The sequence below is a fragment of the Polychytrium aggregatum genome, assembly GCF_025602895.1.
Source record: "Polychytrium aggregatum strain JEL109 chromosome Unknown BJ171scaffold_7, whole genome shotgun sequence".
Lineage (NCBI taxonomy): Eukaryota > Fungi > Chytridiomycota > Chytridiomycetes > Polychytriales > Polychytrium > Polychytrium aggregatum.
This window is the reverse complement of record NW_026516209.1, coordinates 420,372-441,044: the sequence shown is the minus strand read 5'-3', so window position 1 is coordinate 441,044 and position 20,673 is coordinate 420,372. Positions and strand designations below refer to the sequence as shown.

The window sequence follows — 20,673 nt, the reverse complement described above, 5'->3', positions numbered from 1 at the left end:
GCCAAGCGATACCAAGCGATGCCGAGCGATGCCGAGCGATGCCGAGCGATGCCGAGCGATGCCGAGCGATGCATGACCGCGGGGGCTCCGTTTCCTCACGCACAAGCAGAAGCGAGGCTACATGTCAAAATGCGCTGCATGTATTCCCAGCAAACTGTATAGACAAAAATTGCAAAACTGGCGACTTCACACCATTGACGGCGGCGGCGGGCCCGCTACGGAGAACGACAAGAGGGCGAAGGGTCGAAATGAGGCCGAGGGGTGGGGGCGACATCAGACAAACGAGAATATAGGCGCGGCCGCCCTGGAGAGAGCTGATGCTGTCTCAGTCTCAGGACTTGGATCGGGAGAGAACAGTATAGACGGCGGGGACGGAAGGACAGCGAGCAGCGGGACATGGCTACGGGTGGGCGGCGGTTGCATGGCTGGCCCGCTCCTTTTGCTCGCGTCGACGGGCCTTTTCCTTCTTCTCCAGGTCCTTCTTGTAGGCATTCTTGACGGCAGCAGGGAACAGGGCCATTTCCATGACATAGAGATCCAGCTGTGAGCCAATGTCCGGCGAGCGGAACTCATCGTTAAACACAAACTGGCGCACATCGGGGTGGTCGTTTTCAAACTCGGAAATCTCTTTGAATCCCAGCCGGCAGTAGGAGGCGATGTAGGGATCGTTCAGAGCCTCATCGTCGTAGCCGACTCGCCCGCCGCCGTCGCGCCGGTGCTCGTTGAAGGTCTTTTCGCGGGGCAGCGAGTGCGAGGGCTTGCCGTCGTTGGGCAGTTTGGTCTGGCGGCGACGAGTGAACCAAACGTATTTGCACGGCGGGTAGTGGTCGCCTCGGGCCTCGGAATCGGTCTGGGCCTTGACAGTCATCATGGTGATCTCATGGAGCAGCGAAAGCATCATGCCGTGGGGGTCTTCGTGCTTGCGGTCGAATCGGTGGCTCAGATGGAGGGTGCCTTCCATTTGGCGCCATCGCACGATGCAAAAGGCGCCAGCGATTTGGCTAACGGCGGCAACAGCTGCATCGGGATTCCAGCTCTTGCGGCTCAGATTGCGCTTGTGCTTGCGCGGTTTGGGTGAGGGAATGAAGGCCACGCCGGAAAACGTCACAACGTTGGGGATGGGCACGGTGAGAACCGGGGTTATCTCGTGCTCAAACATGTAGGTAATCCGGTGCTGGATCTTGGCAAAGGTGTCGAAGGGCTCAAAGCGCTCCATGGTGCGGGGCTGGCCAAGGCAGGAGAGACCGATCTGACCAAAGAGCTCCTTGACCATGCCGAGGATTTCAGGTGCATCTGAGCTTGCAACCGGCGTGACCCAGAACCGGTTCTCGACCGTCGAGTCGCCTATCCGCAAATGGTTCAGGCAGCATGTGCGGCGGCCCTTGGAGAACATTTCAGCGGGGCGCCATTTGCCGGTGCGCCAGTGGCCACCGCCGCCGCAGTCCGTGCAAAAGCGGTATTTGTCTGAGCACGCAGCACAAACAACCTGCAGCGAGGGAGCAACGAGTCGAGTCAGCGATGCGCGAGGGGAGAGCCTGGCAGGACGCAATATGCGAGGTGACAGCCCGGCAGGACCGCATAAACATGCCAATGAACATGTGCGATGCGCAAACTGTGCGGGGGGGGGCTTGTGAGCCAACATGTTCATCCAGACCGCAGACAAATCTTTGCGGACCAGAGGCTGCCCTCATACCCGACGTACCTCAGTACCAAACGAAGGCTTGACCCACTCATCACGGTGCTCATATCCAGAATCGATGCATCGGACGCCTCCACGGCCGACGTTTCGCTTGCAGACGTCGCAGTCCACAGGCTGGTGTGCCTCGTCGATTTGCTTGCGCTTCCGAGTAGTTTCCCCCGTGGGACTGACGAGCGACGACTCGGACGGCGAGAAACTCGGGCTGGGCACAAAGTCGTCGCATTGGAGACACAGAATATCGATCTTGTGGGGCACTTCCAGCGACGGCCACGAGCCATGGAGGACCAGGACGGCAAGGTTCTTGTTGCATTTTTTGCAACTCGCGGACTTTTCGAGGGTACCGTTCTTGCGGCGGCTCTTGACGCTGTCGCTGACGCGCATGGCAGCGGGGTCGTCCATGGCGCCGACGGTGTCGGGGAAGAAAGAGGAGGTGCTACCTGGCAGGTGGCTGAGCGGGAGCGCTTTGCCGTGGGGTTCGCACGGGCTTTGGATATTCGAGTTTGGCGAGCGCAGAGCATCGTAGGAGAGCGAGCTGTACGAGGAGTCAAAGTGGTCGTGCAGGGTCGAGCCGGTGCCGATGGGGGCGGGCGAGGGCAGGTAGCCGGTGCAGACGTTCTGGGGAAGGGTGGTATTGACCAGAGTCCGCAGCCGGCTGTCCAGGGCGCGGACAGGCTCCTGGAGGGATGTATACTTTTTGACATGCTCGACGGAGGAATTGAAATAGACAGAGTTCAGGTTGGCAGCGGTATTGGGCAGGAAGCCGAGGGCTTGATCGACATCATCATGGGGCGAGGCCGAATAAGTGATCTGATCATGGCTTGGAGCACGCTGCGGCGAAGGACGGAAGACACGCGTGGGATGCGAGAGGAGTACATCGTGTGAGCGATGCGCATGGGATATCATCATGATGTGCAACGGGGACCAGACTGTCATGCACAGCTCGCTTCAACGACGATGCAGATCCAGCATCCGGGCCATGGGTGCCAGGGCAAGCACATCCAGAGACATGGTCATGTGTACAGAGTTGTGCCGATGTGGCAGCCGCGTCGTGAACAGGGTCAGAGACTTACATGGCTGAGGCTGGCTATGCTGGTGAGGCCGCCGACGGGGCTGGCAAAGGAATGCGAGGCGCTGGCATGCTGGTGCGCTCCAGAGGCCGACAGTGTCGTAGGCAGATGAGCGCCGACGACGGCGCCATGGGACCACAGGCGAGACGGGAGGGTGGTGGGCTCCGGGGTGGTCTGGATCGAGAGCGGCTTTGAGCCGGCGAAATAGGACGGATTCGAGGCACGGAAGGGACTCGGGAGCTGGGGGGCCGGCGGAAATGTTGGCAGCTCGAAGGACGATTGTGACAGCGACAGCGAATTGACGAATTGCGTCGTCGAGAGGGGTATATCCAGGGACGAGGCCGAATGGTGGACCGAGACGCCTGCGGATGGCGCGGCGACATGGGCAGCGACATGCGATCTCGAGGAGGAGGAGACGGCGGAGGCATGGGCGGGCTGGAAGGCCGTGGTGGCATGGTAGTTGGACGACAGATTCTGGTAGGCAGGCGGATAGTGCTGCTGATGCTGTTGTGGCAGCGGCTGTTGCGACTGCTGGTGCTGCTGTTGCTGCTGCTGCTGCTGTTGGGTGTGGCTATGCGGATTGGTATGATACTGGGAGCTGTAGCCGGACGACAGGAACGCCGGGTCGAGCTGACGCGGCACCTGCGAGGACGAGTTGGGAAGGGTCTGGTAGTGTGTCGACGGCCATGCAGGGTCTCTTGCCTGCGACGATGGTTTCTGGCTGTATGGAAGCATTTTGGGGAGGGGAAGGCAAGGGAGGGGGGAGGCGGAGAGCGGACAGAGCAGGGTCGGTGGGAAGAGAACAGGGATCGGGGGCCTATGGGTGGGTAAAACGGTGCGGGTGTGCCAGAGAAGCGGACGGCGGACGGCAGATGGGGAAGGGGCCGTTTCTGCCAGCGGGGGAGGGGTGGAAATGGATGCGGTGCGGCCGTTGATATATCGGGGGGCTCGTCGAGGAGCGGTCCTCGTTCTAATTCTCCCGGGCGCGGCCCCCAAAACGCAGCAGCGATGACAAACCCGAAAAGAACAGGGCCAGGAACAGACGACAAGCGCGGGCAGAACGGCGTGGAGGCAACACAGATACAGGCGACGGGCCAGGCATGGGCAGCGGGCTCGGCGATTCTTGGCTTGGTCGGAGCAGCACTAAGGCCAGCACGAAAGGAGCAACAGCAGGCAAGGGAGGAGCACGGCCTGGGCGAGATAGGCAGCAAGGCGACGGTAAGGGAGCTGTGATGGCCAGCAAGGCGAGGGCGATAGCGCGCAAGGGCACTATGGGCGAGGCAAGGACCGGGTGGCTGGGCGCTGCTGGAGATGTTGGGCGATGGTGTGGGTGATGATGTCGAGTGCTGCCCGTGGTGTGGGTGATGGCGGTGATGGCGGTGTTGATGGCGTTGATGGTGGTGGACGATGTTAGACGATGTTAGACGATGTTAGACGATGTTAGACGATGTTAGATGTGTCGAGTGCGGGTTCGGTGTGGCGAGTGTGGGTTGGTGAGTGATAATGACAACGGGCGACGCGGGCAATGCGCTAAAACGGCACAAATAGCACTGGCCAAACAGCAGCATCCACTTGACCAACAACAGCAGCATCCACAACAGCAGCAGGCCGCCACGCGTAACGCGCCCGCAGCAGCGCGCCAGGCGCACCAGTGGCAGGCCGCCGCCCCCTCCGCAACCGCGCAGCCGTCGCACACAGACAGCGCGTCGGCGCGGTTGGGGGCTGCTTGTCGGGCGGCACAAGGGGCGGGCGCGGTGCCGTCCAGTCGCGGCAGGCGCCGTGAGACAAGATCCAGTCCCCATCGTCATACACGCGGCACACGTGCGGGGCGTGGGCGCCCACAGAGCCGCGCTCGCCACAGGCGCTCCCGCGGGCTGGGGGGCTGCGGCTCGGTGGCGTTGCGCAGCACGTCCGCCCCCACCCGCCGGCCCGTCTGCGCGACAATAAGGGAGCCACTCTTGCACAGGCGCCCACGCAACTCTGTTCCGCCTCCATCTTGTGCGACGGGCTGCTGATCGTTGTGTCCGCGCCGAATTCCTTTAGAGGCCGGCGGCTCGCCCGCTGCTGTGCCTGCCGGTGTGGCTGCTGCTTGGGCCTTTCCCTTTTTCTTTGCCGCCGGCTCCAGCCTCACGGCCTCGGTCGCCCCGGTCGCCTCGCTCGCCTCGGGCGATAATGCAGCCGCGCGCGAGTCGCCACGGGACTGGGGTTGTCGAGCGACTCATGCGGTGCAGCCCGGGAGGAGCCTGCCTTGTGCTGGGGGGGGTGTTTCTTTTCTCTTGCCCTGCTCTTGCCCTGCTCTTGCCGCTTTCCTCGCTGTGGCGGCAGCGGCGGCGTCGCTCCCGCCGTTGCTTTGTTGTTGCTGCCGATGCTGCTGCTGACGCTGATCATGTTGCTGATCATGTTGCTGTCGTCGCTGCGGTCGTCGCTGCCATCCCCAGATTTGCGTGGTGCCCTTGTCGTCTGCTGCCCGTAGCCAGCACACGCCAAGACGACGGCTTTCAGCGGCCCGACGGCGGGTGGCCACAACAAGCGCCAAGACCCACCCCGAGGATAAATTTGGAGCGGCCTTGTCGCCGGGGATATCGTGGGTGCCACCCCTGGCTCTCTTGTATCAGCCCGTGGTTCACTATTTGCCGAAGGTTGAGGCCCTTGAGCGCGGATAAATGAGCCGCGGGCCAATCAGCGCCGGCGCGCTCCACGCCCCCACCTCATTGCCGCCACTGTCCACAAACACACGCGCGGGTCTTCCGTCACACACAGTCATCATCCGCCGGTCACATGCCCTGCGATTGGTCGGGAGCCCTCCGTGGCCGCCTCTGTGCATCTTGGCGCCGCATCGGCCGCCTTCTTGGTTTCATGGGCGGCCGCCCCAGGGCCCCGATTGTCCGATGTGCCTGCAGCCACCTGCGCGACACAGCCTGGACCTCCGCAGCCGCACGGCGCTGGTTCGCTCGGCCTTTGCCTGTGTTGCAGGTCCCCCGGCTGGGGCTCATGGTGACGGTGGCGGGCCGGTCCATTCCTTTGGCGGCTTCCCCATGACGATTCGTTGCGGGCCACATCGTCGCTGGGGCGAGAACCATTCCGAATCTCATCAGCGGGAGGTCCCCGCCCCAACACAACCTGTGGTTGGGGCAGCGTCTTCTCCCCCATGGCGGCTCAGCTGCGTGTTGCTCGGAAATGTGCTCCCCCTCGGATTTCGAGGACGGCACCCCCTCGTCGCCGTGCATCTCCGTCTGCTGCCAGAGGTAGTCTGCCCGAGCGGGATGTACTTTGTGCATCGACGCCCTTTCCCGTGCTGCCCATTCCTCCGTATCCTTCAGCAAGTGTGCCCTTGGCCTCGCCAAATGCACAGCGGGCAATTTGGCCCCGCTCGCCTTCGCCCCAGCCGTTTCATATGCCTCGTACATCCAACGGGGGTAGTTACGAAGACGAGCCCCATCCCCGCCCAAGTCGCTTGGAAGAAAGGCATTCGTCATGCACCAGTACTCACTACTCATCAGCATCCACCTGTCCTGCTCCGTGCGCCTGCCCTTACGGCATTCTGTCGAGCCTGCACATTGGCTCCCACTCTCATGCTCTCTCGCCCGCATGCGTCTGCTCCTGTTTGGCCCACCACGATCCTCTGTTGTCGCTCGGTCGACATGGTCCCCACTTGCATATTCTTGGCATTCCGCGGCTGTGCCTTCCCATACAGCGGCTTCTCTTTCCGCCGGCTTGCGGTACTGCCCAGGGGCCGCGGTATCCTTGCTCGCCTTTGGCTCTAGCATTCGTCTGGAATGGGGACCTCTTCGCCAGCCTCCCGTCCCTGTGCTGGGCGTGGGCCGAGTTGTTCCCATCGCAGTTCCCATTCCCAAGCGCGACCAGGGCGAATTGATTGTGGGTTGTCTGGCTCGAGTGCATTCCCCTGGATCGAGTGCGCCTCCCTGGATCCGCCCTCCAGCCGGATCGAGTGGGGTGCAAAAAAAGTCGGCCTGTCGCCGCAGCCGATTCCACCGTCAGGCTCGTGCATCTTGTCTTGGATCGCAGCTCCTCCGGCCATCCGCCATCCACTCGGTTTGCGTCTGTTTCCGCATCCACAGCCGTTATTCGATTCCCTCGCTGCCATTAGATTAGACTGCAGTCATGTCTGTCTACGAGGTAACCTTGGCCCTGTCGACCGCCGGCTTGTCCAGCTGTCCCCATCGCCGTCGATGCAAGCAGCCGGCTGTCCTCGTCTGTTGATCAGACCACTGACACTCTCTGTTCGACGAATGCATCGCCAACATTTGCGGCGACCTCAACATACCCGCCCTCGACCTATCCGTAACAAAGAAAATGTAATGGTCATTCTGCAAGTCTTGTCTATGTTTCTGGTGGGCGCCAGTTGTCCCCATCAGTCCCGTCGGATCAGCAGAGGGGCGGGGACTTTGGCTGAAACGACGCTCGACGCTCCCACCCCGATTCTCACACAATCGAACACTCTTTGTTCCTCTCGCCATCGATGGGTCCACGACGCATTTGCTCTTCTGCGGCAAACTTGCGCTTGTCTCCAACATTGGTCGTCCGATTGTGGATCTGGCTGTGCCCTCATGCGGCTACATCATCTGCAACATTGCTGCCGACCATCTGCATCAACCCATCTCAACTCTCCACACGACCATGCCGATTCGATCGCCAGCAAAGCCATCGAGGATGAGATGGCCCGCACCCAAAAGAACAAGGCCACATCCTATCATTTGGGCTTGCTCAAGGCCAAGCTGGCCAAGCTGAGGCGTGAGCTGCTGATGCCTTCTGGCGGCGGCGGCGGCGGCCCCGGTGTTGGCTTCGACGTCCAAAAGACCGGTGTTGCCCGCGTGGGTTTTGTCGGATTCCCGTCTGTTGGCAAATCGACGCTCATGAGCAAGCTCACAGGGACGCACTCTGAAGTCGGTCAGTATGCCTTCTGCGTTGGACGTGCTGGCACTCTCCCCGGCAATGTTGGTATCCAGGCTAACTTCGGCCCAGCCGAGACTCGAGTGCAGTGTGTGCCATGGCCTCTACCTGTGTTGACATGCTCCTCGTCTCCGCCGCTGTGCACTCGCCATCTACCACCTCGCCTCGATCAAATCCAGCTGCGTGGGAGTTCACCACCCTGACCACCGTGCCCGGTGTGATCCACTACAAGGGCGCCAAGATCCAGATTCTGGATCTGCCTGGTATCATCGAAGGCGCCAAGGACGGCAAAGGTCGAGGTCGACAGGTACGGTTGCTTTCCAAGCATGGTGTTGTCATTGCCGCCCAGCGAGCGTTTCAACGCTCTCGACACGCAATGCTGTTCATTACGGAATCACAGCGCGCTTGTCTCCGAGCCGCACTCGCTTGGGTCCTCGTCGATGTACTCATATCCTGCCTCTCGGACGGTCCTTATCAACACCTGCTGCTGTCCAGGTCATCGCAGTCGCCCGCACCTGCTCGCTCATCTTCCTCGTTTTGGATGTGTTGAAGCCTCTGGGACACAAGCGGGTCATCGAGAAGGAGCTGGAGGGATTCGGCATCAGACTGAACCGGGAACCTCCCGCCATCACCTTCCGAAAGAAGGACAAGGGTGGCATCAACATCACCTCGATCGTCCCCTTGACCAACCTCGACAACGATGCCGTCAAGGCGATTCTCTCCGAGTACAAGATCCACAACGCGGACATCAGCTTCAAATGCGACGCCACAGGTAGCGTCCCCGGTGCTCTGAGGCCCCCATCGTGACTGCTACAGGAATAGGCATCCATTGTTGGTTGATTTTTTGCTTTGCAAGAGTCCCACGGATCTCGACCAGAGTCGTCGAGGCAATTTGGTCACGGCTCTAACTTGTCCAACGGCTCATCTCTCAGTGGACGATCTGATTGATGTCATCGAAGGGTATGCACGGATTCCACATTCTTCGAGCCTCTCCCCCCCCCCACGTGCATGCACTTGCCAAAGCCAGTGGCACTGTCTATATTCCCGTACTCATTTTGCGTCTCCGTGTCTCTGGACACCTCCAGCAACCGTCTCTACATCCCTGCCATCTATGTCCTCAACAAGATCGATCAGATCTCAGTCGAGGAACTCGACATCATCTACAAGATCCCCAACTCGATCCCCATCAGTGCCCACCACGAGTGGAACTTTGACGATCTCTTGGCCTTGATGTGGGAGAAGCTGAATCTCTGCCGGATGTACGTACCGAGCCGACCTATGTCACAGCGCGGCGATTCAGCGCGTCGTGCAAGCGCCAGTCTGGAAACGGGCCAACGGATTGCATCGCTATGGACTGGCTCGCCGTGGGTCGCACCGCCATGGATCAACGGACGCACGCTCTCCCTGCTCACGGTGTTGTCTGTGCTCATCCCTCCCTCAGCTACACCAAACCCAAGGGCCAGCTGCCGGATTACAGCTCCCCAGTCATTCTACGACAGCAGGGTCTGACGGTTGAGGATTTCTGTAACGCAATTCACAAGCAGCTCATCCGCGACTTCAAGCACGCTCTGGTCTGGGGCTCCTCAGTCAAGTTCAATCCCCAGAAAGTCGGCAAAGATCACGTCCTGGCTGACGAGGATGTCGTTCAGGTATGCAGCAGCCGAAGCTGATCCGTCGCTTTATCCATGCATGCAGCCTTGTCCCTCTGGCAGCGGATATTGCGAGGGCGCCGCCGTTGCTCCTCTCTCCTGCCCTCATCAATGAATGGCGACGCAGCACCGTACTGATCGTGCACCTCTGCATTTTGCGCGATCTAGATTGTGAAGAAGATTTAATCGTCAATGTGTCTCTGCCAAATGACCGCACCATAACTTGTATCGCCTCTTGTTGTTTCGCCAGAAGATGGAAGCGGACTGTGGATTGAATAAACCACCGGCTGATCGTGCAGCACTGATGTTTGGGGCACCTGGCTTCTTGCAAAAACTGCGAGGGTCATGAAAGGACTTGCTCTTTCGCCCAGCGTCATGGCCTCCAGTCGCATCGGATGTCCTCACGAGGAGTCATCGATGCATGTTTCGTTCGAGCGCTGCAGCCGAGGTTCGGTGTGGCTAGTATACAAGGGTCTTGGGCATTGGCCAGACAAGCTCTGTGGTTTAAGACGCAGATGGCATTCGCGGCAAAGGAAATGAAAAACGTGGTTTCCCCATCGACGGCTTGTTAGTCAGACAGCTCCCACTCCTTCAACAACTTGCCCGCACTGCCCACTTACCGCTGTCCAAGACGATCTTAACGTGACCGGTGTAGATATCCAAATAGTCGGCGATGGACATGATCGAGTCACACTTGGATACAGCCACGAGGGTGTGGTCCGAGGGAATGTGTGCCGCAAACCGATTCGGCAGCTCGTCCAGGGCGCTCTTGAGGTCGTTCTGCAAGCGATGCGCCCCCCCCCATCCCGAAATCCGAGTAGAAGCATGAACCACTTGTCAAATCCAACTTTCGCTTAGTGGGTTATTCAGCAAACGGCTGCGCGGACGATGCCCGGCTTACCCGAGACAAGCTCCCGAGTGCTGTGCCGAGTTTGACCATGGTGAGACACAGCTCGCTGATCTGCCAAGGACCGGATTCACAGGACAATGTGTCGTTTGTGTCAGTGACCCCGGATGCAATTCGACCGACGGCTTCCAGAGCACAGCCCACACTCGGTCATCACGACAGGGACGCAGTTGCCACAGTCAGTCAGCCGGTCGGCCAGTCGGCCAGTCAGTCACTTACCCCGCTCGGAAGCTGTTCCTCAGAGAGAGCATCTTCGTGCAAGTCAAAGCCGCCGATCGGGCTGTCGACAATCACTCGGGTCGCCCAGACCGGATAGCTCCGACTTGGGATGTCATCGGCGTAGAACAGGATCCGGACAGAGAGGAATCCGTTTGCCGTATTGGCCAGATCCCGCAGAAAAGCCAGAGCAATCTTCTGAGTGCTCTGTTGTGTATTGAGCCGAGTGATCATCATCCGTGGTAGCGTGAGTGATTTGACCGTCTGCTGCCTGATAACGAATGAACCCAAGCACCTCATGGGAGGGAACCAAATCGAGTGTCCAAGACTGAGCTCGTCCATACGACGCACCTCGATAATGTGGATGAAAGATCCGGGCAGAATCAGCATGATTCCGGTGATGAGGTCGGTGTCGGTCTGGAACTGCTTGAAGAGCTTGGTGTAGTTTCCTGAGGCGAGGAGCAGCAACAGCCCGACATCAGCCGCTCCGTCGGTACGGAGACTCTCGGGGGTAATTCGCGGCCGCCTTACCTGCATAGTCTGGTCGCTCGTCGGTCCTGGGCAGTTCTCCGCAGACAACCACGCGCGAAATGATGGTCGTCTTGCGATATCAATTTTCGTGGAGCCGCACCGGCAAGACATGAGCATGCGTGGACAGGCCATCTTGCGGAAACGACGCTCTCTCTCTCCTCCTCTCCCAAGCTTTGCTCCTCCCTGTGGCCACTCTACCTTGCCCTGCTTCTGGAGCGTGTCATGGATCACATCCAAATACGAGACTCGAGTCGCATTGGTTCCCGCAGCCAGTCCGTCTTTGCTCCCGGTTGCTTGATTTGCGTCTGGGCCTGCAAGCTCGGTTGCTGCGACCGTCGCTGCTGCTGCGTTTGCGGCCGCCGATGGGGCGTTGACGTTGGCTGGCTTGGTGCTCATTTTTTGTGCGGCTGTGGGGGAGGGACACTTTGATGCCGGTCGTCGGTAGCGGATACGCCTTTATCCTTTGATCTGTGGGTGCGATCGAGACCTGACCGTGTGAATCAACCCCCAGAGCCAATCAAACGCAGCAACCGATCGGTCTGGTTGGTGCTGTGTCCACTTTCGCTTCCTGAGCCAAGCAAGGCCAAGCAAGGCCAAGAAACCTCCCCCCTCCCAACAGCGACCTCTGTCGACACAGCTACAGATCTGGACTGGGCCCATAATCTCAGGACCCAGCAACGGCGTCCTCAAACGCACAGCTCCTGCTTCAGATCGCGCACACAAGTCGCCTGCTGAATCAGACATCCGATCTGCATCCGACCTGCATCCGATCTGCATCCGATCTGCATCTGCTCCGTTTGCGCTCACGATCGCTCCCGGTGTGCTGCTGCCTTCCGGCTTCGAATGCCCGCTCGCTTTGTCGTCTCGCCGTCCCGGCTAGCAGCCGATTCACGAGGCGACACTCCTCTTCGTTTCCTATCGACATCAACCCATCGCCTGTTGGACGCTCGTCACCTTTCTCGTCTCCAAGAGCCACAATTGCAGCGTCGATGCGAAGGGTCCATGCGGCCTCGATGCCACTTATCTATCCAGCCGTTCTCCCAACCACTAATTCCATCAGCCATCCGACCACCGTCCCGGCTGTCCGGCACACCCGCCCGTGGTCCTTCGCTTCTTGCCTCGCTTCACATCTTGCTCTTTCGCTCTCGGTTCTTTCACGCCCACGTCGGTGATATCAAGTCTCACTGCGATGCCAACATCATCAAGACCAAGCAGCTGGTTCAATCGATGCACGACGCCGTCCTCCGCGATCCATCCCACTTCCGCCACGATCTCGTCCTGACAGCGGCGACATTGCAGGAACTGCACGATCTTTCGGAGCCACAATTCTGGACCAAGGAGCCCGTTATCGAGTCTGCGCTCAAGGCCCTTATGAGCAATGTGGCCCATCAAGACCCCTCCCTGATGCATCTGATCGATCGAGTCTGGCGGCTTTTGTCGATCAAGAGGCGGCTGAAACTCGAAGCCGCCGTGAGAGCCGAGCTCGTTGAGCTTCTGCCTCGATATACCCTTGTCGAGAATATGCGGGTGCTCGAGATGTGCAATCGTCTCAAGATCCTGTCCCGAGACTTTTGTCAAGTGCTGGCTCGGTCTATTGAGGGCAACATCGGCAGCAACGCAGCCGTCTCGGACGGCGACCTGCTTGCCATCATCTGCTTCTGTGTCAGGTCCGGCATCCTCGACACTGGCTTCTTCGACATGGCTACTTCTCGCTTCGTAGGCCACCTCTCGGGGCTCTCCAACCAGGCCCTTGCGGACTTGATCTGGGCATTTGTCTGCGCAGAAAGGGCAGCACCCATGTCGGTGGAAATGGCCGAAGAGCTGCTTTCGCGCCGGCTCTCGTCATTCGCCCCGTCCGAGTTCGCTCGCCTGGCAGTGTCGCTGGCAAAGTTCGACCCTGGTGCTCCTCAGCTGCGGGCCATGGCCGTGCAAGTCATCGAAACCGACCAGCATCAATACAGCGATCAAGACCTCGCCGATGTGATCTGGTCCATGTCAACTCTGCAGATCCAGTCCCCCGCGCTGTGGACAATCCTGCTGGCCAAGCTGCGATCTCGGCTCGGCAACATAGAGGCCGATGCACTCTCCAAGGTGGCATGGTCCCTCGCCCACATGCGAATGAACCCGAATGGGATTTTCAGCCAGATCGCGACCGCTAGCATGGTCCGGCTTCCCGAGTTCAGCGGCGACCAGCTCTCGGTGCTGCTGTATTCCTTCGCCACGATGCGCATCCGTGCCGACACACTCTTCGACTCGGCACTCCCGTGGGCCATCCGCAAGTTGCCTTCGCTCGATGACTGCGGACTGTCGAACCTGCTGTGGGCTTACTCTTCACATGGAATCAAGGCACCCGAGCTCTTTGAGCAGGCGCTTCCCTATATCCACGATCGGCTGCCGCATTTTGATGCAAAGACTCTCAAGAGTATCATCGTCAACTATGGCTACCAACGGCCGGCCTATCCCGACCTGTTTGATGCCGCAAGCAAGCACATCCTGAGTCACGTCTCCGAGTACCCGGTCGGCGACCTCACCATGATCGCACTTGCGTATGCGTCTCACTCGATTGCGTCGCCACAGCTGTTCAAAGAAATCTCGCGGATGGCCCTTCCAAAGTTGGCACGGCTGAGCGAGAAGGAGCTGGCCTTGAATCTGATCTGGTCCTTTGCCAAGCTGGATATCCGCGACCGCCCGCTCTTTGATCAGGCTGCCCGAGTCATCGCCTCTCGGATCAATTCGTATTCCACACGATCGCTCGCCGTGGTCGCATGGTCGTTTGCGACCGTGGGAATCCCAGCACCAACCCTCTTTGCCAAGCTCGCATCCGCATCGATACCTGTCGTGCACCGATTCAGAAATGAAGAACTCATCCTGATGCTGCTGTGGTCCTTCGCCAAGCTCAAGATCCGGTCTGAGCCGCTGTTTTTGGCTGGATCCGATCACCTGGTCAAAAACATGGCATCGATGCCGCCTGCACTCCTCCCACTCATCGTCTGGTGCTATGCCACCCTCAAAGTCGATTCTCCCATTCTGTTCTTCAAGGTCGCCGATGCTGTTCTTCCATACCTCGACGACCTATCTCCGGGCCAGCTGAGTTCATCGCTACTATGGGCCTTTGCCAAGCTGCGAATCCCCAGCCCCAGGCTGTTCGCAGAGGCTGCCGACGCAATCCTGACCAATATTGAGAACTATCCGCTCCGCAACCTTGCCAATGTCTCCTGGTGCTATGCCACGATGGAAACATACAATCCTGCGCTGTTCGGGCGTTTGTCCGAGCTGATACTGCCTCGGATCGACAGCGTCTGCCCGCAGACCCTGTCCATCTTTGTCTGGTCGCATGCAAAACTCAAGCAACACAACCCGCCCTTATTCGAGGCGGCCTCGCGGATCGTATGCCGCAATGCCGATGAAATGTCCATCCAGCAACTCGCCCTCCTTGCTTGGTCCTATTCGCAGATGAGTATCGACGATCCTGAGCTCTTCCGAGCCATCCAGGCATCGTACACCAAGCGGCTGTACACTCTCCTCCCTTACCAGATCTCCGAGGTTATCTTTGCCCTGGGGCGGCAACATCAAGCGTTCCCATACTCGAGTCTCTACCTTGACAGGGAGTTTTGCCGCCAAACTGCCGCCGTGGCTCGGCTCAAGTGGTCGAGGTTCCAGTTTACGGACTGTGTGCATTTGCTACGTGGATATCAGTGGCTTGGATTCGAGGCCGAGGATGTCACTTGGCTGCGCGCGAACACCAGTCCACAGGTGGTGGAGAGACTCTCGCGAAGCAGCAGCAGCAGCAGCGGAGGCGGAGCGGATCGGCGGTAGTAGGTTGAACGGATTGCGATTGGAATACAGGCATCTCAAGCGACAGGGAGGGGGGCAACAATGTTCTCTGACCGTAAGCCCAATGATCCACTTTCAACCAATCCAGAAAACCAGGACAGCGTCCGTTTTCTCTGGCATCGGAGGCCCGATGCCTGCTGAACTCACACGCAACGCACCTCCCTCCTTTGTGAATACTATGCAGTGTGATGGAATGAGTGATGACATGTTGAGACGGCGAAAAGAGTTGCAGTGTCGTTATATATCAGAGGAAAGATGCATGTCGGCACAACCTTCCGCACATGATCCTTCACTCGGTTTCAACCTGGGGCTGCGCACTTTGCTCCCAGTCCCGCAAGATCGACTCGAGACTCTAGTTGATACGTTGATCGCGATGGAGGAATACGATAGAATGCGCCGTCAGTCTTGGTTGTGAGGAGGCTGTGTGTGCGAAATACCACAAGCATTCACTGTGTCTGTCAAGACCAGCCTCCGATGACCCCAGGATGCTCGACCCCCCCCCTATTCCGGATCTTACCTCCCGTGTGAAGATGCCCGCATCTGTGCAGTGCCGGAACCCACTTGCTATGATTTCATCGTAGAGAGAGCTGATCAACCTGTCGAGTGCCATCCAACAGGACATCAATTCCGCTGCAAGCCGCTTCCCAGAGATTGTTACATGCCTATCTAGTCGCACCCGCAGTGCCAAGCCATGCATCCACGATTCCGAAGCCTATTCGCATACACCAACCCGACCCGACCCGCATCGCTCCCAAGGCTCATTACCGATCGTCCGAGGTGTATGTCCAACAGTGGCCCCTCATCATCTCAACATCGACTTGCAGTTGGTGGAATCCCCCTGGTCCGAACGTGACTTGTCGCACCTCCTCGACGATCATCTGAGCAAAGGCAGTTGTTTGCCGCGACAGGAATGTGAGTTGGACGCACGGTCATAGCGGTGTCCCTCACGCATAAAATCGATCAGAGAAGCAAAAACTACTTTCGCGGTGATGTCGGATTCTTCGGTTGGCAAATCAAGCCTTGAAGAGTGACTCCACCACTCCCGATCAAGCGAGTCAACGTACTTTGAGCACGATCCGAGCAACGCTGCTAAGGATGTCGAGTTTGTTCATTTCGACCTTGCCAAAGTAGACAACCCGCTCGGCGAACAGTCGGTCGATGTTGCTGAGCAATGCATCGTACTTTGACGAGCCCGAGCCAGTCCCAAGGCCGGACACCGAGCCAATGTCACTGGTGGAGATCTTTTGCGGCTTGTTGATGGCACTGGAGATACTGGATGAGCCCGAGTTGGTTGTGTAAGGATTGCTGCTGGCGCGACGGTTGCTGAGCTTGTTGGCTCTCCGGTCGACTGGGTCTGATGCCAAAGAGAGTGAGACTGGCGGTTGATGCAAGAAACTCGAACTGTGAAAGAAGCCGGCGTCCAAGGTGCTGCCTCGCTAATACCGCAATCAGAAGCAGCCTTACTTTGTCCAAACCCTGAATCCGAGGTTGGCTCTTCATAGATCTGGTTGATTTCGTTGGTCACGGCGGTGACCTGGGCAACGACGGCTTCCCAAATCTTCGACACCGTGATAGGTTCTGCGGCTTGGGTCCAATCCACTCTCCGGAAGTGGGGCCGAATCTGCAGAGTGAACTGCGACGTGACCATCTTGACATAGACTCGCAAGAGATCCTATAAGATGTGGAAGACGATTCATTGTCGTTTGTCGTTTGTCGTTGGTAGATCGGTGTGGAGGTGAGACGTCAATGTGAGCCGCAGAGCTGGCTTGCAGATTACAACGACCCCGCGCACGACCGGAATACGGATGAACTATTCGCCATCGATGGAACAGCTAGCGATCCTTCCCAACTCCATCACTCGGATCAGCACATCACTGGCTTTACCTCGGCGCAGGTTCGACACATGTTGATAATGTCCTTGACTCTAGCCGAGTAGTGACCCGTTCCAAGCTTGCTCTGCTGCACAAACGTCGAGACCGGGGCGTTGTTCAGGGCCCCGCCCGTGGCACTGATCGCCATCGCGTGCTTCTTTTTGGGTGAGCCGCCAAACGATTGAGTCGCACGGGTGTCTGAGCTGTACTTTCGGCTCTTGGAGAACAGGCGCTCCAGAAGTATTCCGTATATGGACTCGATCGTCACGGCCGAGAGCTCGTTGGCAACCCTTGAGTACATTAGGAATCGCTGTGCGCCGAGAGTTGATTGTGTCCCTGAACGGGCGTTCTGCGAGCCGGACGCGAACCAAATCCGGACAATCAATGGAGTGGCAATGGTGAAGCGGCAATATGCGGAGATTCAGTGGGCACCATCTTCTGAAGTTTGCGGAAACGCAGGCCCATTTACCGGGACACGTCTCCGAACTGTTTCGTCACAGCTCATACAGCATCTTACGAGCACAGATAGGCCTGGGCTGCGCCGTTCTAGAAGGCATCTGGCTACAGTGTCTCAAACACCTTACCATCATCGCGTTGGTCAGGTTGCTCCAGAACTTGGAGAAGCCAGACTCGATCAAGTCCAGCAGGCCGTCGAGCCCTTGGGTCATATGCTGCACAAGCAACACGTCCTTTTGGGCAAGTGTCTGGTAAATTGGCAGGGGAGCGAGTTGTTAAAGTCGATCTGTGCATTCGTGCATTCGTGCATTCGTGCATTCGTGCATTCGTGCATTCGTGCATTCGTGCATTCGTGCATTCGTGCATTCGAGGCTCCGGATTAGCGACAACGCCGGTGCAACCCCCAACGAGAGCGAGCGGCGTTGGAGACACTGATTCATCGGGGGTTCTTATGATAGCCGGGCAACCAGACCAACCTCCAGAATCGGCAGTAGGTTGATGATACCGTCGTTGACTGAGGAAGATATCTGAGTGATAAACGCCCGGAGATCGCCTGGAACAGCTGGGATATTGAATTGTGCTGTGTAGAGAGCGGTGGACCATGCACTGGTCAACTCAAGGCGTACTTCTGATGGGTTGTCGCTGGTGCTAGCTCACAGGTTCTGCAAGCTCAAAGGCGTGGGAGTCCAGAACAGTGTTGACGTTGAAGTTCCCTGACATATCGGCGCATCTCCAGCACCCGACGCAGTTCCAGCTGTCCGACTCAGCTCCATACCAAAAAACTGGTCCTGAACGCGCCCCAGTGTTGTTTCGACGGCCAGTCGGAGCCATGACTCCATTTTGGCTTGGATCTTCCGGCATACTTGGACCACACTGTTGCGATCGTCGATGATGGAGAGCTCTTGCGACAGCGCATTCAAAAGACCCAAGAAATCAACGACGCTCTCTGGAGTGAGTGCAAGCTGCAGCGGAGAAAGAGAGCAATCCATACATCAACGACAGACTCCCGTGTGAGCAGCAACAGAGGTAGATATCATCGGGACCAGTCAGGCAGCAGAGGGACACGAACCGAGCCCATCAGATTCTCGAGGCGGCTGTAATATTGTTCCATGAAAGCATTGGCTAGTTCGAGCAGATCCTTTCGAGCCGCTTCCTTCTCCTGCGCGGACACGGGCATGCCAATCGTGAGCTTAGAGAAGGCATGATCGCATCTGCGGCATCAATACGGCAATGCAGTTGATGCGATCCATCCACCCACCTCTGCGCTCATCTTGATCGATATTGCCGACTTCCATGACACGGTGCTGTTGGCGCTTTCAGGAGACATGATCGATGGGGAGGCATCGGGCCCGATTCCGAGAAAATACAGCTCGTAGCCACGTACAAGTTCGAGAAAGGGCAGCAAAAGCTTAGTGTTGATGTCCCTGAGCAGCTGGACTTTGTCGCTTGCGCCAGGCGAGCGTGCATTGGCTGCCCGTTGCTTCATGTCTCGGTCGATGACTTGTTTCGTCTGATCGAGCAAGTTCTGAGAACTGAATTGATTCGCAACACTTGTCAGCACGGATTACACTGCTCTATGGCGGGCTCCTTCGAGTCAGACTGTGCCACCCGGAGCGATGACCGTGCACATACAGGGTTAGGTACTCGCGCGTCAAAACTGCTGGAGTCTGCATGCTGATTCCGATAAGGATGCCCATGTTGTCGGAGAGCTCTTGCGCAGTTATCTGTGCAGGTGGCAGTGTCGGACATGACAGTTGAGTGAGGATGTCGATGGCGTCGATTACATCAATCGCACTGACATGCTGGATTGTTGCCACGGCGGCTATCCAGCGCACGCACCTCCGGCTTGGACAGGTTTGCCCGAACTTTGACTGAAACAGATGTCATGATGTCCTTGCACTCCTCCGTGATGTTTTTGAAGACCGCCAGATGTTGGTAGTGTGCCAGCAGCCCGGCCGTACGGCAGTAATAGTCCACTGCCTGCTGGTACATTTTCTTCTTGAGACACTGCTTGAGCTTGGTCGGGAGGTCGAACACAAAGTTGAGCTGTTGCAGATGACAAATAGCACCAAATCGAGTTGTCAGCATATCATGTTGTGCATTCAGGCCCCAAGCACTACTTCCAGTCGCCTCGGAGCGCCGTCGTATCGGGTGAGATGTCACCAAACGACGGGACCCAGTAGCCACAGTGTCCCGCAGCATGTCTGTCCGTGCGGCTTGGTCTCAAGAGCGGAGAGGAACTGAACCAAACACGCGCCTTCTTGAGCAGGTCGTGGACTCCAGTAAGTTGATGCATCTTGGTGCGTCGCTCCTCCAGCTCCGAATGAAGGCCAGTCGAGTGCAGCGAAATGCGCTCCATCTTTTCGTGAAGTTGGCCCATCTGAGCGTCCATGTTGTCGACATTCCGCTTCATGCGCGAAATGGTGTCTGTGGCGCTGATGAACTTGCTATAGTTTTCATAAACGAGGGTCTTCATGTCGCCGTCCAAGGACTTGATTGCTGACGTCGGGTTTGGCCAGGGGCAACGGATTGTGACGGCGAAGAGGCGATTCAGTTCCAGTTTTGACAGCCATAGACGATAGATATGCATGTCAATCAAGCCCAATTGAATTGGGGGGGGGAGCAGATTGAGATTGGGTCGGTTGTTAGGACTCGTTCATCCGCAGCCACATGCCTGCCGATGGTTCAGTCGTTGCATCGTGTGCCAGATACGCTCCTTCGTTCGCCATGCGATCGTACCTGCGACAAGCTCGTTGTCCTTCTGAATCAGCTCGGAAAGGGAGGAATTGGCGAGGAGATTCTGGATGTACTTGTCTTTATCGAAGGAGCCGGCATCTATCCCATCGGGGCCGTGGAATCATGCAGGCATCAGTGCTTGCAACACAGACTCTGCGAAATGGCCCGCGCCCCCAAGTGACTGCAGGGAGGGAGTCGCTGATATTCTACAAGCGGAGGCGATGATGCGGGCAAGATGAATCAGGCTTGAAGCAGGCTGGCACCAACCCATGTTGTGGGCATCATTGGCGCCGTCTGAGCTGGCAATGGTGCCGTAGTAGCTCTGGAGGAGGTTGCGTGCTCGTCGTGGCCTGGCGGTCGATGCTGCTGGGGCGCTTTCCTGTGACAGAGTCTCGAAGGATCCCTCCTGTGTCGGCGAGACGATTCCGGATGGGGTGCCCGAGAACGAGCGGCTGGTGGGCAAGCCAAAGTTCGAGGGGCCATCCCGCGGCCGCTCGGCGAGCGACATGCGGGTGTAGGGGGAGAAGCTTTCGGACATGCTTATTATTCTTATTTTACAGACCGGCGGTGAGTGCAATCGAATCGGCCGCAGAAGCACGCCAGATGCAATGGAGCGGTGATGACAAGCAGAAATGCATTCCAGGCAGGTCGATTGCAGGGGTCTGTGGAGACAATAGCCGCGCACCAGCCAGCCACGGACTGGCCGGCTGATTGAGAGCACGTGATTGTCAGACACGTGCTCGAGCATCGATCCCGGATCAGCGATTGGCGCCAGGGGTTAGGGCACTCTCTGTCG

General features: G+C 58.1%; 6 protein-coding genes across 6 annotated transcripts; 3 read left to right on the top strand and 3 right to left on the bottom strand.

Moving 5' to 3' along the window:
• Positions 1-346: 346 nt before the first annotated feature.
• BJ171DRAFT_277201 (uncharacterized protein) lies at positions 347-3,683 on the bottom strand. The gene is made up of 3 exons (XM_053106862.1): positions 2,770-3,683; positions 1,703-2,527; positions 347-1,486 (listed from the first exon to the last, which is right to left on the bottom strand). The coding sequence occupies exons 1-3, from the start codon at positions 3,499-3,501 to the stop codon at positions 401-403; spliced, it is 2,643 nt and encodes an 880-aa protein (XP_052969613.1). The 5' UTR covers positions 3,502-3,683; the 3' UTR covers positions 347-400.
• Positions 3,684-5,856: 2,173 nt separating this feature from the next.
• BJ171DRAFT_277141 (uncharacterized protein) lies at positions 5,857-7,082 on the top strand. The gene is made up of 2 exons (XM_053106861.1): positions 5,857-6,903; positions 7,078-7,082. The coding sequence occupies exon 1, from the start codon at positions 5,915-5,917 to the stop codon at positions 6,638-6,640; it is 726 nt and encodes a 241-aa protein (XP_052969612.1). The 5' UTR covers positions 5,857-5,914; the 3' UTR covers positions 6,641-6,903; positions 7,078-7,082.
• A 360-nt stretch (positions 7,083-7,442) lies between these two features.
• Positions 7,443-9,632, top strand: BJ171DRAFT_565841 (P-loop containing nucleoside triphosphate hydrolase protein; the record flags this gene model as incomplete). Its single annotated transcript, XM_053113372.1, has 7 exons — positions 7,443-7,767; positions 7,857-7,984; positions 8,173-8,449; positions 8,610-8,637; positions 8,763-8,936; positions 9,119-9,326; positions 9,495-9,632. The coding sequence occupies 7 exons, from the start codon at positions 7,443-7,445 to the stop codon at positions 9,510-9,512; spliced, it is 1,158 nt and encodes a 385-aa protein (XP_052969611.1). The 3' UTR covers positions 9,513-9,632.
• Positions 9,495-11,616, bottom strand: BJ171DRAFT_277093 (uncharacterized protein). Its single transcript, XM_053106860.1, has 7 exons — positions 11,179-11,616; positions 10,981-11,050; positions 10,801-10,898; positions 10,453-10,656; positions 10,228-10,287; positions 9,947-10,106; positions 9,495-9,823 (listed from the first exon to the last, which is right to left on the bottom strand). Exons 1-7 carry the CDS (start codon positions 11,374-11,376, stop codon positions 9,786-9,788), a joined length of 828 nt encoding a protein of 275 aa, XP_052969610.1. The 5' UTR covers positions 11,377-11,616; the 3' UTR covers positions 9,495-9,785.
• A 591-nt stretch (positions 11,617-12,207) lies between these two features.
• BJ171DRAFT_472408 (uncharacterized protein) lies at positions 12,208-14,796 on the top strand (the record flags this gene model as incomplete). The annotated part of the gene is made up of 1 exon (XM_053108655.1): positions 12,208-14,796. One exon carries the CDS (start codon positions 12,208-12,210, stop codon positions 14,794-14,796), a length of 2,589 nt encoding a protein of 862 aa, XP_052969609.1.
• Positions 14,797-15,103: 307 nt separating this feature from the next.
• On the bottom strand, positions 15,104-20,415 carry BJ171DRAFT_578644 (uncharacterized protein; the record flags this gene model as incomplete). The annotated part of the gene is made up of 17 exons (XM_053113905.1): positions 15,104-15,166; positions 15,332-15,410; positions 15,580-15,692; positions 15,879-16,168; positions 16,279-16,486; positions 16,699-16,995; positions 17,270-17,389; positions 17,618-17,668; positions 17,799-17,854; positions 17,917-18,103; positions 18,211-18,300; positions 18,400-18,673; positions 18,774-18,865; positions 18,981-19,187; positions 19,393-19,640; positions 19,881-19,976; positions 20,145-20,415. 17 exons carry the CDS (start codon positions 20,413-20,415, stop codon positions 15,104-15,106), a joined length of 2,742 nt encoding a protein of 913 aa, XP_052969608.1.
• Positions 20,416-20,673: the final 258 nt, after the last annotated feature.

What these genes read in the sequence shown, in the direction of transcription:
- BJ171DRAFT_277201 (XM_053106862.1), bottom strand. Translation starts at nt 3,501, where the DNA reads ATGCTTCCATACAGCCAGAAACCATCGTCGCAGGCAAGAGACCCTGCA. An exon ending in GCATAGCCAGCCTCAGCCAT is followed by an intron (nt 2,528 to 2,769) that starts GTAAGTCTCTGA and finishes CCTTCGCCGCAG; the next exon opens with CGTGCTCCAAGCCATGATCA. An exon ending in AGCCTTCGTTTGGTACTGAG is followed by an intron (nt 1,487 to 1,702) that starts GTACGTCGGGTA and finishes CCCTCGCTGCAG; the next exon opens with GTTGTTTGTGCTGCGTGCTC.
- BJ171DRAFT_277141 (XM_053106861.1), top strand. Translation starts at nt 5,915, where the DNA reads ATGGCGGCTCAGCTGCGTGTTGCTCGGAAATGTGCTCCCCCTCGGATT.
- BJ171DRAFT_277093 (XM_053106860.1), bottom strand. Translation starts at nt 11,376, where the DNA reads ATGAGCACCAAGCCAGCCAACGTCAACGCCCCATCGGCGGCCGCAAAC. An exon ending in CTTTCATCCACATTATCGAG is followed by an intron (nt 10,657 to 10,800) that starts GTGCGTCGTATG and finishes AATACACAACAG; the next exon opens with AGCACTCAGAAGATTGCTCT. An exon ending in AGGAACAGCTTCCGAGCGGG is followed by an intron (nt 10,288 to 10,452) that starts GTAAGTGACTGA and finishes GGTCCTTGGCAG; the next exon opens with ATCAGCGAGCTGTGTCTCAC.